Source organism: Haliotis cracherodii, unplaced genomic scaffold, assembly GCF_022045235.1.
Source record: "Haliotis cracherodii isolate W230 unplaced genomic scaffold, xgHalCrac1.p SCAF_6, whole genome shotgun sequence".
Lineage (NCBI taxonomy): Eukaryota > Metazoa > Mollusca > Gastropoda > Lepetellida > Haliotidae > Haliotis > Haliotis cracherodii.
The window spans coordinates 53,981,625-53,994,716 of NW_027266319.1; the positions used below are offsets into that span (position 1 = coordinate 53,981,625).

A 13,092-nucleotide genomic window follows, 5' to 3' on the forward strand; every position below is an offset into this window, starting at 1 on the left:
CATGCTACCGGTATCTTATACACTGGCCATTCAATCAATACATTACATCACTCTTCAATTACACATCTGATACCTACAAGAGAACCATGTTAGCACATCTGATGAGAAAAACATTAACACTTTTCCCAGTAAATGAGTTGAGGCATGCACGTCACTGACAACCAACTGTCACTGTGATAATCCTAACGAGGTGGTAAGAGCGTGATGTACGAACACAAAGACTTTACAAGCGCATGACATGTTGTGGTATGAGTCATGGACGCCCTACCTTGAAGACATCGTCTATGCTGTCAGAGGAAAGAGAATCAATACATGATCTACAATTAGCTTCTTGTTGTACGAGCACCATGTGTTGGACAAAGACTAAAGGTTTCCTGTATGGCAAGCAAGGGGCATGTATAATAAAATCCTGTAATGATGTGTCACTGTAAGGACAAGCATAGGTCAGGTGAGGTGAAATAGGGTTTAACATTGCGTCCAAGATTATTGCGCTTATATAGCGCTGTGCATGCACATCTGTGTGTGTGTGTGGCTGCTTGTACTAGTCCTGACTGATGCTGATTTATAGTGCTAGCCCCCTGAGATACCATGCCATATTTTAACATGAATAACCCACTCAGACACAGTATACTGACTTTTGGTATGACGTGGCCGGGGATCGAACCCCGAACATTCAGCTCTCCAGGCAGATGCTCTACCAGAGGTGGTGGAAGACAAGCATAGAGAAACATTATCTTACTATCACAATTCTCTAGGAAATAATTGGTGTCACATGGTCCTTTGTACAGTGCACAGGTCACAAATCAGGTAAAGTTAACTATCAAATTTTAAGACAATTCATAAATTTATTCTCTATTATCAAACAATACTCAACTTATTTACATCTTTTCTGAATAGACATCCTCTAATATCTCCAAATTGTACGCATGGTAAATCATCTGGGTTCAAACTTAACATAAGTCTGCAAGTCTGAGACTAGTACAATTCAGGAAAGACTGATTGATAACATTTCCTTGTGGACTACTGCTTTTACGATGAGGTAGATGGCAACTCTGGAGTAGATCCATTTTGTAGACAAGAGAATTTACAAATTCATTCAAATTTAATAACACTTGTTGTTGGAAGTAAAACTCATTTCCATGCGTGAGTGAGTGAATTTGGTTTTACCCCGCTTTGAGCAATATTCCAGCAAAATCACGGTGTGGGACACCAGAAATGGGCTTAACACATTGTACCCATGTCGGGAATCGAACCCGGGTCTTCAACGTGACGAGCAAATGCTTTAACCGCTAGGCTTCCCAACTGCCCCCATTTCCATCTCAGAGTCACATGTTGGTGAATGATGGATTTCAGTACAATTAGTTTTTCTCCCAAGATGAAGTACTGTTACTTTAGCCATTGGGCAGAAGTCTGAGTCTAGTAAAATTCTTTTCAGTCTAGTAAACTTAGCTAATAATAGTCCACATTACAGAAAAGAGTACGAAAATTGATACTAAGAGCCAAGTTGGGGCTAGTTGCCAGGTTTTTGGCACAGACTGCTGTTAAATAAAAAGAAGTCCAAAAACAATGGAAGACAAGTTCAATGTAGTGCATGGTGTCTACCCCTGTTAAAGGACCTATAAATATCAAGAGCAAAACCAACAACATATGATAATATCAGTCAGCACTTGTCCAAAACAATATTTTTATGAACTACAAATGTCAGCTGAGCATGTTGACAGGAAGTGAGTGATATGGTAATTTACAGGGTGTGATGAGGCACACAGACCATATAGAGCAGATCAAAATCACCAATGACTACAGAAGGAAACTCATTTTTTATGATTGTCAACTGTTCGTGAACTAATCATTCACACATGAGGACGACCAAAAAATCTAAACTCATTGTCTGTACCTATGCCTACCAAATGCACATTGCTGAATTTTTTTAATAAAGCTTGCATTATACACAAGAACAGCGTTAGAAATTGGCACTAGTCCTATAGTTCTTGCTAAACTGCCCAATAGTTAAGGTATCATAAGGACTTGTAGAAATTTGCCATTTTTAAGGGTTTTGCTATATGTTATCATTATAAGGACGAGTGGACTAAATATGTTAGTTTCTACCCCTGCAAGACAATAGGACAAAACATCACTCAGATGTATGTATCAAACAGTAAATGTGACTCGGTAAGTAGCAGAGTTTAAGAAGATAAAAAGACCCAATCATGTCTTATCTATTTAAATGTATTATTCAGACAGAAACTGAAAAAAGTTATTTGTACTCACTTGCACAGACAAATGGAGTATATTTTTCAAATATGGCCAGTAAAAATAATTTCCAATAAGCTGTTGACTTGATTTCCTTCCCAATCACTGATTTAGTATATGCACCCATTGCACACAGTTTATAAGTCCTACACCAGAGAACCCGATAAGCTGCGTGTCTGCATAAAATATGCATCAGAAATGCAGAAATACGCAGTAAAATAATATCCAAGCGTATCAAATACGCAACGAACATTACAGATACACTACAAAAATAAAACTTGTGCGTATATTCAAAATATTGTGAAGTAACCCTGCGTATTCGATTGGCAAATCAGCAACTTATTTTGAAATTATAAACGGGCATTCCGTCAACCTTGCCAAACTCCACGATGACAGTTACATCATGATCATTTGCCATCACACTTTCTTGTGGAAGTATCGTGGTATTTTTGAGTCCTATAAAGCTCTCAAACCAACACAACACCAGTTTGCAGGGACTAGATGAATAGTGTTTTTAAATATTTAACTTAAATACCCACATGTGTAAAAACTAGTGGGTAACAGAAATTTGAATATCCAGATAGAATAGCTGATACGCAGTGATTTTCAAATGCATGGGTAAAATACCCACAACACCAAAAGCTCTGTACACACCTATATTTCAATCTGGCAGTACCAGTCTAGCCCTTTGGTTTTTTATATGGTGTTATTAATGAGTCCATTCCAGTTCTAAAATAAGTAATTCATTGAACATTCAGAGTTTCTTTCTGCATTGTACTAAGTCATGCTCCAAATGTTATCACTGGGATAGGTTTATTTATCATCGATAGCTATTAGGTCACAGTATGTATACCGAAACATGCCAAATGCTGTAAGAATACAATACGCACTAAGCATAATAATTAGGCCGACACATGTTCATGTGCATCATAATACTTTATGCAATAATACAAATGTTGTAATTGTGAGGTCATGTATCAATACATACCATATTCGACAAAATCATGATAATAAGCGCCCACGGCGATATTTGCTAATATATTGGCTAGTGAACAATCCCAATTAGCACCCCTTCAGACTGATCAATGTACACAAGACTTATTTATTCGCGTAAAATTTGCACTCGTGTCTCATATGCACTATTAATTATGGGGAATTAAATTCTGGAAATATATATCTGTCGCATATAAACATTTCAGTGTGTCAGCATAAACCACAAAATTTATCTTTCAACTCTGTTTTTTTCACCAGAATAATATTCTAATAAGAGCCCCCTATTTCTAATTTTGAGAGCGTATTACGCCAAATACGGTAATAGCTATTATGAATAGCTAGATAACACTGTAGCTGTCATGTATACAGTATGGTGCCTACAAACATGATCAGGGCCTACCAGGATTTGAACATATGATTAAAGGTTTCTGGCACACCAAAGGGACACAGTACTGCACAGTGACTTGCAGCGTTTGAGACAACTGGGCAACCCATGCCCCCACTGACTGTCAAAGACTATTCTTTGACTGTGCGTAAACTGAGTTGTCTCCCCATTTTTAGTTTAACTGAATACATTTTATGTAATGAGATGCAAGATATATATTTTTGGGAGGGTAAGGGCTGTTATTAATCAGGTGGGGTTGACGAGAAAAAACATGATTTCATTAGCGAACAGGAAAAAAATGCTCAGCAACCAGAAACACTAAAATAAACGCGAGTTTTTATATCAAACCAGGAAGGTGTTAAAAGTACATTAAAACCTACATGATCCCTGGTCTGTGTATACAACACGATGCATACAGTAAAGGAAAGATAACTCTAACTGAAGAATGTGTAAACTTAGGAATGGCTGGATTCGGAACTGGGAAAAAAAACATTGGCCTGCTAGGTTTAAATGACCTGCACGTCATTGAGAAAGGTTTCTTCTTCCATTTTTGGGCCTTAGGCATCACAACAAGATGTATAATTCCACTTGAACATGAACACCAGCTTGTATCCATGTCAAAATTCTTGTGTTATCAATTTCAAAGTTTTTAATATTTGTAATTACTGGCAACATCCAGAGCATTTTTATCAATATTCATTTGCCTCCTGGAGTCATGCATCTTGGGACATTGTACAAATCCATGCTAGTAGTTCAGGATATGCGTGCGATTTTATCAGTTTTGGAAATAGATCAGATTTAATTATCTTACGTCCATTAGCTTCAAGTTTGGAAACCAAGTTTTGCCTGCCGAATTCAACACAAAACACAAACTTCCTGTTATCAAGGAACATCAGAGTGCTCTGTTCTATATAATAACCAAAGGAAACCTCATATACTATCAGAACAAACTAATATCCTGTTCAAAGACTCATTTGGAAACCTAAAAAAATATTGCGTGTATTTAGAGGAGGATTATCAGACACTATGAAGAGTTTTATCAGCAAATACATGCAACTGCCTGGAGCAATGAAGAGCAAGGGTTCACAAGTCCCACAAGGAGACTCCGACACCATGCTTCCCAACAACAAACTCTGCCTATGGAAATACCAAAATGGCACTGGGGTAAACAGAGCCTGGCAGGAGAATAGTTATGCGTCATTATAACCCTCAACAGACTATTGACAGCGGGATGGAAATTGATTGGGGATAATTGGTGAGCCTGGCTGGAAAAACTGTTGGCAAGTGAGGGAAATGCAAACAGATGGTTGGGCTTTGTTGCATCATTATGATCAACACTGACTGTGGGAGATTTGCTAACATCAATCTGAGAGCAACCAGTCCAGCATGTTTCTATATGTCAACTGTTCTCATTCAAGCCATTAGGATTTATCTTTTCATCTCATGCCACATAATAGAAAAGTGAACACAAAATAGAATACATCATGAAAGCTGTTGTAATGAGTTGGTTTAGTTGTGTTTGTTTGTAACTCAACTGCATGGGCCTACAGCGTTACTGGCCCTGTACTATAGGGACTTAGGCGTAATGTTATTGATTAAATACAAATGACGATGTAGCGTTTGAAAATTTGGTTTAGTCAGATAAGAATATGTTCAATTGCTTTTTTTGTCAAAGCCATGTTTAGTGTTGGCGTAATAAAAAAAAAAGCCTTGTCATTCTGATCGTATCAAATCAGAAATACCTGTGTCATCGGCATGTACTACATCCATGGATGAAGTCTTTTGACAAATATGTTTATGCAAGTTGATTTAAAGTAAATGGGTTTTGAATAGTTTTGGGGGTATTTAATGCAAATACGCTGCTTATCTGTAGCTCTGACTTATTATTTCAATTGAAAAACATATAAAAAATTTACCATATTAACTGACTGGCAGATATTGTTTCTTTTGATTATTACTATTGCTAATGTACATGTAAGAGCCAAGTTTGGGCTCGTAGACTGAGATTTGTGATTTTAGCACAGACAGTGAAATGTGTATGGGTTCTGGAACCAACGAGATGGGTGCCTTCTAAAACAATTTGGCTTAATTTCTCTCACCTTGATTCAGACATTTTGACTACCGTAAGTGTTAAGTATCCTGTCCCTATAAGCTCCCCTGACAAACTTCTAGACCTATCTGTATACAATCTTTAAAATCATCCCTTACTTATACCGAAAATTTGCATGACAATCCATATTCTCTTGCACGAATGACAAGATTTACTTTTTATAGAAAAGAGCACCATAGAAGACGCTCATAACTATATTATCGAAAAGGTTTTAGTTTCATCCAATGATTTTAATTAGCGCCTGCCTGTAGACCCTTCAATGACAATACACACATCAATTTTTTAAGTGCCAGTACAGACAATGCGGCATAAGAAAGAAAACCCACATGGTAGGACACTTCACTCACTTGTAACAAAAATTTAGGAGCATCCATGCTGCTTTGCTGATTGGCTGATTAGATAGTTCACCCGATGCGACCTCGAAAGTTTGCTGCTATAGTATTTGAATTAAGGACCTCTTATATATAATTCCCTTTTACTTAATTTCCTTATAATTTGCATCGGGTCGTGACAAAGACCCTGTGATTTGTATTCACAATTTTCAACACTTATTCCATCCTCTGTCATGATTACAGCTAATCAAGAAGTTGCAGATCACTTTACATGTCTAAAACACTACAGATATTAATTTCAACCTGCTCCTCCCTCAAGTACTTCAGTACTTCAGGTTACTCATACAACATCCTGATCATGTACTTTATCCTTGACTTATGTTGTAACAAACGTTACATTTGGGGTAACACATTCTGGACACTCTCTTATTAAGTACAGGTTTTCGTACTTTCGGGGTGGAGTCACATCCGGGATTCGAACCCACACTGCCAGAGTTAGGCACCTAATCGACAGCACACAAAGTCAGCGATCTAACCCCCAAAATGGCATTATGTGTTCATAGCTTTCGGCCATGGGAGCCCTGCCAATTTACACATGTCAGAGGGGTACACAAAGTACGTGACCTAGACTGCCAGTTGTCACTTTCATTTTGTGGAAGCCTTGGTGGCTGAGTGGGTTAGATCACTGACTTTGTGCTTACTATTAGGTGCCTCCCTCTGTCAGTATGGCTTCGAATCCCAGATGGGACTCAACCCAATAAGTACGAAAACCTGTACTTTACTAAGAAACTGTCATCCCAAATATAACATTTGTTACATCTGACCACTTTCTAAATGGCATTGTGTGCTCATAGTTATGTTATCTCATAGTCACAGAAACGCAACTAACAGCAAAACTACCCAAAAACAACTTCGATATTCAGATGAATTCTGGAGGAATTCTGGAGGTATGGTTAAAAAAAACACTTACCCTCAGAGCTGCAATGGTAACATCTCGAGCCTGAAGTTCCCCTTCGAAGTAGCTCAATAGCCGCAACAAATCATTTTTACTCCAGTCAGGATTGGGTTGTCTCTGGAAAGGGATAGTAAATATTTACTATTGACATCCATGAGAAGGCAGTAAATCTTTCACTCCTGCCAACATGGCCAAGTGCTGTTGGTCAGACAATACGACCTTCTAAGTAAATCAAGAGCAACAAAGCATGTCTCAGGCAAGATTAACAAAAATATTGAAATATTGTTCATGTTGATAATTAACTTGGATGTAAAATAAGTTTGTGTTTGTTCATTTTGTCATCTTCAGATTCATCTATCATGTGTTAGCTGAGTGAGTGAAGGAGTGTTTTAAGCCTTTAAGCAATATTCCAGCAATATTTTGGTAGGGGACACCAGAAATAGGCTTCACACATTGTTCCCTTGTGGGAATTGAACCCAGGGCTTCGGCATCACGAGAGAACACTTTACCACTAGACTACCCCAACGCCCAGGTTTGTCTAAAAATTGGTCAGGGAGAGCTTATTGGAGCAGGGTGCATAATACGACAAATATGGTATATACATTAACTGTCAACGGATGAGATTCACATAAAGCATGAAAGTTTGGTAGGACTGTGTATTTTGTTTATGGTGTACTTCATCAAGAAAAGAAAGAAAGCAACACAGTGATTTTCTTCATGTTTGCCGTAAGAGGTGACCAACTAACAGCATAGGGTGGTCAGGTTCACTGACTTAGTTGATGCATGTCATCGTATCCCAATTGCATGGATCGATGCTCCATCTCCAGGGTGAACAGAGTAACATTTTGAACAGTCACTTGCCTAAGCTGACACCTGTGCTACATGGTAATATTCACTATACACATAGGGATAACAAACTGATGTCCATGATGTGAGGCAGGGTGTTTGTAAAAAAAAAAAAAAAATCACTTATAATGGCCACATTGCAACTTTTTTTTGTTAATGCCATTGCTCCCTGTTGTCAATGTCTCGTATGTTTTACACTTGAATTTCTATTAAGCTCAACAAGAATAGCCCCAAAACTAGTGATGCCGCATATCGTATATATTCACTCATGCATGCTTGCTTAGCACATACACAGTGAGTGAGTGAGTGAGTATGGTTTTACGCCGCTTTTAGCAATATTCCAGCAATATCACGGCGGGGGACACCAGAAATGGGCTTCACATATTGTACCCATGTCGGGAATCGAACCCGGGTCTTCGGCGTGACGAGCGAACGCTTTAACCACTAGGCTACCCGACCGCCACACATACACAGTGACAAGCAGGGTATGTGCTTGCATCATTTCGGTCAATAAACAAGGGGACAAGAACACCATTACCATTGTTTATTCTCAACCACCTGCTTGCCCATCATAATATTAACAGTTAGTAAAGACATTTTGTACAATGTTATTGCCATACTGACTGTGACTTTAGCCACCAAACCCATAGCCCGGGTCTTGTCAAAATTCTTTCAGTGTAGCAGGGTCACAGATTGGTTCATTTTCTAGGACACTGACTTATTAGCATCCAAAATTTCATGAAGATATCTAACAATTTCGTAAACATATCCATTTAGAAGAATGGCCTACATGTCCCATTAAGTTCATAAAATTATGAAAAATGGCCTAATGCCATTTGTCTCTTGCAAAATGTATTATCTTGAAAGCTAATAAAGTGCATACATAAATATCTTGTATATATTAATAAATAAATATTTATTTATAACCTAAAATTTACTGGAAATGATGTCAAGTGACAAGTCCCAGCTAGCAGAGTCTATTGACACGGGACGGTGGGGTAACCTAGTTGTAAAAGCGTTCACTCGTCACACCGTGTTATTGCTGGAATATTGCTAAAAGCAGCATAAGACCATACTCACTCACTCACTCAAATGACAGACTGCAGAACCAGTTCATTTTTTCCTACCCATCAGGCTAATGACTTTTATTATTTTGATTAACATTGATCAACAGGGTAAAACAATGAAATGAGCCATATCAAGCTCTGTCAGACATTTAAGCAGTGATACAAACTATGTAAAAGTCAGCATCCCCCTTGACCTGCTTTGAGCATATAAAAAATCAAGTCATTGTTAAAAGAACACAAAGACAAAACTTTTACTGACAACAACTTCTTTGTTATTTGTAATGGCTGATTCTCATGGCTACTTCTAGTGCCTTCATCATTTAATATAAAAAAGTTCTAGTTATTGTTAATTGTCATGACGTATTCTGGGATAATTTACCGAGTCGAAATGCATGACTGGCAAATGTCACATGACATAGATCTGGTTAGAATCATGATAGTAGGTCAAGTTTCAAATGATGTTAACCAAGGCTAATCGATGTTGATGGAATAGGCTTTCAAAATCATATTTTGACAAACTACGCAAACCAGGGTTGTGGTCTACTTCAGGAAGCAGAAAAAAGACATCGCTAATAGAAACATAATTGATTATACATATCAAGACATTCATCATGTTGAGCATGTGCAAATTGATAACAGTTATGGCATGTTATGCAAGTTATGGTAAATATGGGCCGTTGTTGTATATCATAAGGCCATAAAATAATGTGTCAAAATGTTGTTAATACAAAGGAATGAGTGAGTGAGTATGGTTTTATGCCGCTTTTAGCAACATTCCAGCAATATCGGGTTGGGGGAAACCAGAAATGGGCTTCACACATTCTACCCATGTCGGGAATCAAACAAGGTCTTCAGCGTGATAACCCGTTTTAACCACTAGGCTACCCGACCCCCCCTAATATAACGGAGAGTTCTGAGAGAGTTCCTGTCTTTGTTAAATGTAAGGTATTAAGTTTAAAACTGCTTTAAATAGTATTTTACTCACTACAATTGTGTTAGCAATGCTTTGGATGAAATTTCAAAGTAAAGCAAGTCTCAGAAGTTTACAACTTTGGTGAACCCCATGAGCAAAACTAGGGACATCTTGGTTTGATAAAGCATGAATCTGTTCGTCTTCCTGAAAGCGTTTTGTGTCCAGTTAACCTTTTTCTTTAAATAAAAATATTCAAAACATTGGTGCAAGATACAACTGTCTAAATCATGTAAATAGAACAATTTACTCCACTGTACTGCACTCATTACTGACATTCACAAGAATTATTTCCTGTTTCACATCGACTAATGTTTTGTTACATCACTCATGAACTATTTCAAACTGTGGATTCAGTCTCTTTTTATCAATATTTTATGGTAACCCATGAAGATCCGAGTTAGAATAGGTCCTCACCAACCTATACCTGCAGTAAAAAGTGACTATGCATGTTGTAAGAGGCAACTAACGGTTTTGGGTGGTCAGGCTTGCTGACTTGGTTGATGTCAATCAATGGATTGTCTGGCCCAGACTCAATTATTTACAGACAGCCCTAGTATAGCTGTAATATTGCTGAGTGAGGCGTTTACAACAAACATTTACAAACTATTTTACTATGAAAACAACAAACAATTACATACTATATTACTATGAATACGTCAGAATGTGACAATCATAATTTTTCATAGTTTCATAAACACTACAGCAAATGAGTAACAGTCTGTAACAAAATGTATTTTCTACTTAAACTTGGCTGTAGAGTTACGTTTTATCATATAAATGGACTATTTTTAGCTGAGTTTGCAAGACCGAACAGGGTATTACTGGACTTGTTCATTTGAACAATGGCTAACATCACAGACTCTTGTAACCTTAGAGCCAAACAAATAATAAATTCATGGAACAGCCATCATACAAATTTACAGCAAAGATTGCAATGAAAGAAAATAGTGAAACGACACACAGCAGACTCTTGTGAATGCATAGATGTTTCCAAATATTCCATTTAATACATTTTGTTTTTCCAATTCTGTGTTGTCATTGAGGACTGTGTATTTCCTGGAATTTTGTAGTGCAATATATTGCAATAATTAGCATGATTAGGTCTGTTTTGTTATATGTATTGCAATACATTTCCATCTCCTATGTTAAATACAGGCTCTGAAATCATCGCTATATACTGCTCTACTTTTTTCCATCCAACATCAGTAGTTGGCAATACATCGCAATGATTTGTGCCTTCATAACATTCGACTCCAGTTGATTTTGCACCAGCTTTCACAAGCATTGTCAAATCAAAGTATATCATGGATTCTTTTTCTGGCTATATTTAAAAGTAAATGGTTTGGGAACAAGGGGAAATAAAACAAAATCCTTTATACTACATAATTTGCACTCTGTTGAGTTCATCAAGGCTGGTGCAAAATTGCTTTGGCGGAATGCAGTGTTTCATATCAGTTCATTTTCTAGGCCACCGACAGATTGTCATCGAAAATGTCCAGAGATATTGTTAAATATTGGTACTTATCTAGAAGAACGTTCAACCAGAAATTTCTTAAATCATGACTTTGACAATGTTGTATTGATATTTGTGTCTACTAAAATGGAGGATGGAATCTTAGCTGTGTATTTGTGACCAGTGGAAGTCAGAGGAAAGTGAACAGTATTTATACAGCAAAAGAAACTACCATGTTCAGTCAACTAGTCCTTATAATGATAACAAAAGCAAAATCCCTTGTAATGGGACTGGCAAATTTCTACTTGTCCACAGGATACCTTAACTATTGGGTAGTTTGGCAAGGACTACAGAACTAGTGCCAATTTTTAATGCTGTTGTTATAGGTACAATTTTGCAAGTAGGGTGGGTCTACTGTTCAAATATCTTGTGTGCTGAACATTTGGACCCTTATAACTTCCAATTCCTGTGGATATATTTCATTTGTTATTCCCTGAAAGTGATCACTCCAGTTATCATCATCTAAACGATCACAACATGAAATCTACTTTGAAAAGTTAAAATATCACAGATTTTTTCTCCATTTCCAAATATGTTTACATCACAGCTCTGCATTTGATTTCTGTCGATGATGATGAAAGTTCAACTTCACACAAATTTTAACAATGCATGCTTCACCACGTTCAATCTACAGATGAGGAGGGGCGTCTAACATCAACTGAAGATTATAATACTTCACATATTACAATATAAAGAGCATCTTTAATGTCATTTAGAACATTGCCAGTCACTGTCTCAAATGTAAATCCGCGTTTTATTTTTTTTTGTCAAACGACGAACTTCCAACCTCACGTCTCACTCTCGGGTCCAGCACCTGCAACGATTCCACTTCCAACCAATACGGTATAGGAACTACGTAAAATTGTTGAAGTGGCAAGCGTGTGTGTCTATTCATAAAACAAAACAGCAGAAAGACTTTCTATATCCTACCTTTAACGTATTAGACTGAAGTTTGTCTGAAGGATCAAGCCCAGAAATCGGGTTGACGTTTCGAGACGCCATCTTGGAACAATAAGCTTGTCAAAGAAATGGATCTTTTTTGATCACCAGTGAAAATCACCACATTTCTTCTTCATGGTTACTTAAATGACTTCAATGACCGCCACAGTTATTGCACGACGCCAAAAACACATGGCAGGGAAAGCACGGAGCCCGTAAATGGTATCACATTATTGTTCTGCCACAAGATCTCTCGTCCATCATTGGTCACGTGACCAATATTGATGCATTAAATTCGAAACAATGGAATGAACTGCAGGCATTCATAAAGTGACGCTAATGTTTGTGAAATGTACATGTTTTAATCGGAAAGCCTCTTTTTTCAAGATGTGTTACTTTAGGCTGCATAAACAAGAAGACTGAATCAAGCACGGAGCTACCGAATAGTCTATTCCGCAGTTGCGTACAAATATTAAACACATTTTCTCTCTCTCTCTCTCTCTCTCTCTCTCTCTCTCTCTCTCTCAGACAGACAGATACACATTGCATTTAAGTAGAAGATTTTTAGATAATGTAACAAATAAGTATTTAATGTACAAGTTCATGTATACAATTTAACTAATATAGGCCAACAAGTACTTTACATGTGTTATTGCCCTGTGAAGACAGGTTAGAATAGGTCTTCACCAACTCATGCTTGTGGTAACAGGCAACTATGCTTGCCGTATG

The 13,092-nt window shown here is 37.5% G+C and overlaps 1 protein-coding gene across 3 annotated transcripts in view; it reads right to left on the reverse strand.

The window, feature by feature from the left end:
* Window positions 1-12,629, reverse strand: part of LOC139444651 (cortactin-binding protein 2-like) — a 75,446-nt gene extending 62,817 nt beyond the window's left edge. For all 3 annotated transcript variants that reach the window (XR_011651845.1, XM_071225574.1, XM_071225573.1), the window contains exons 1-2: window positions 12,355-12,629; window positions 7,041-7,142 (exon numbers count right to left, since the gene is read on the reverse strand). Coding sequence is in view for 2 of the 3 variants with exons in the window: in XM_071225574.1 (XP_071081675.1) it covers window positions 7,041-7,142; window positions 12,355-12,426 (174 nt within the window). In the remaining variant the exon portion in view is untranslated. The remainder of the gene's footprint in view (window positions 1-7,040; window positions 7,143-12,354) is intronic.
* Window positions 12,630-13,092: the final 463 nt, after the last annotated feature.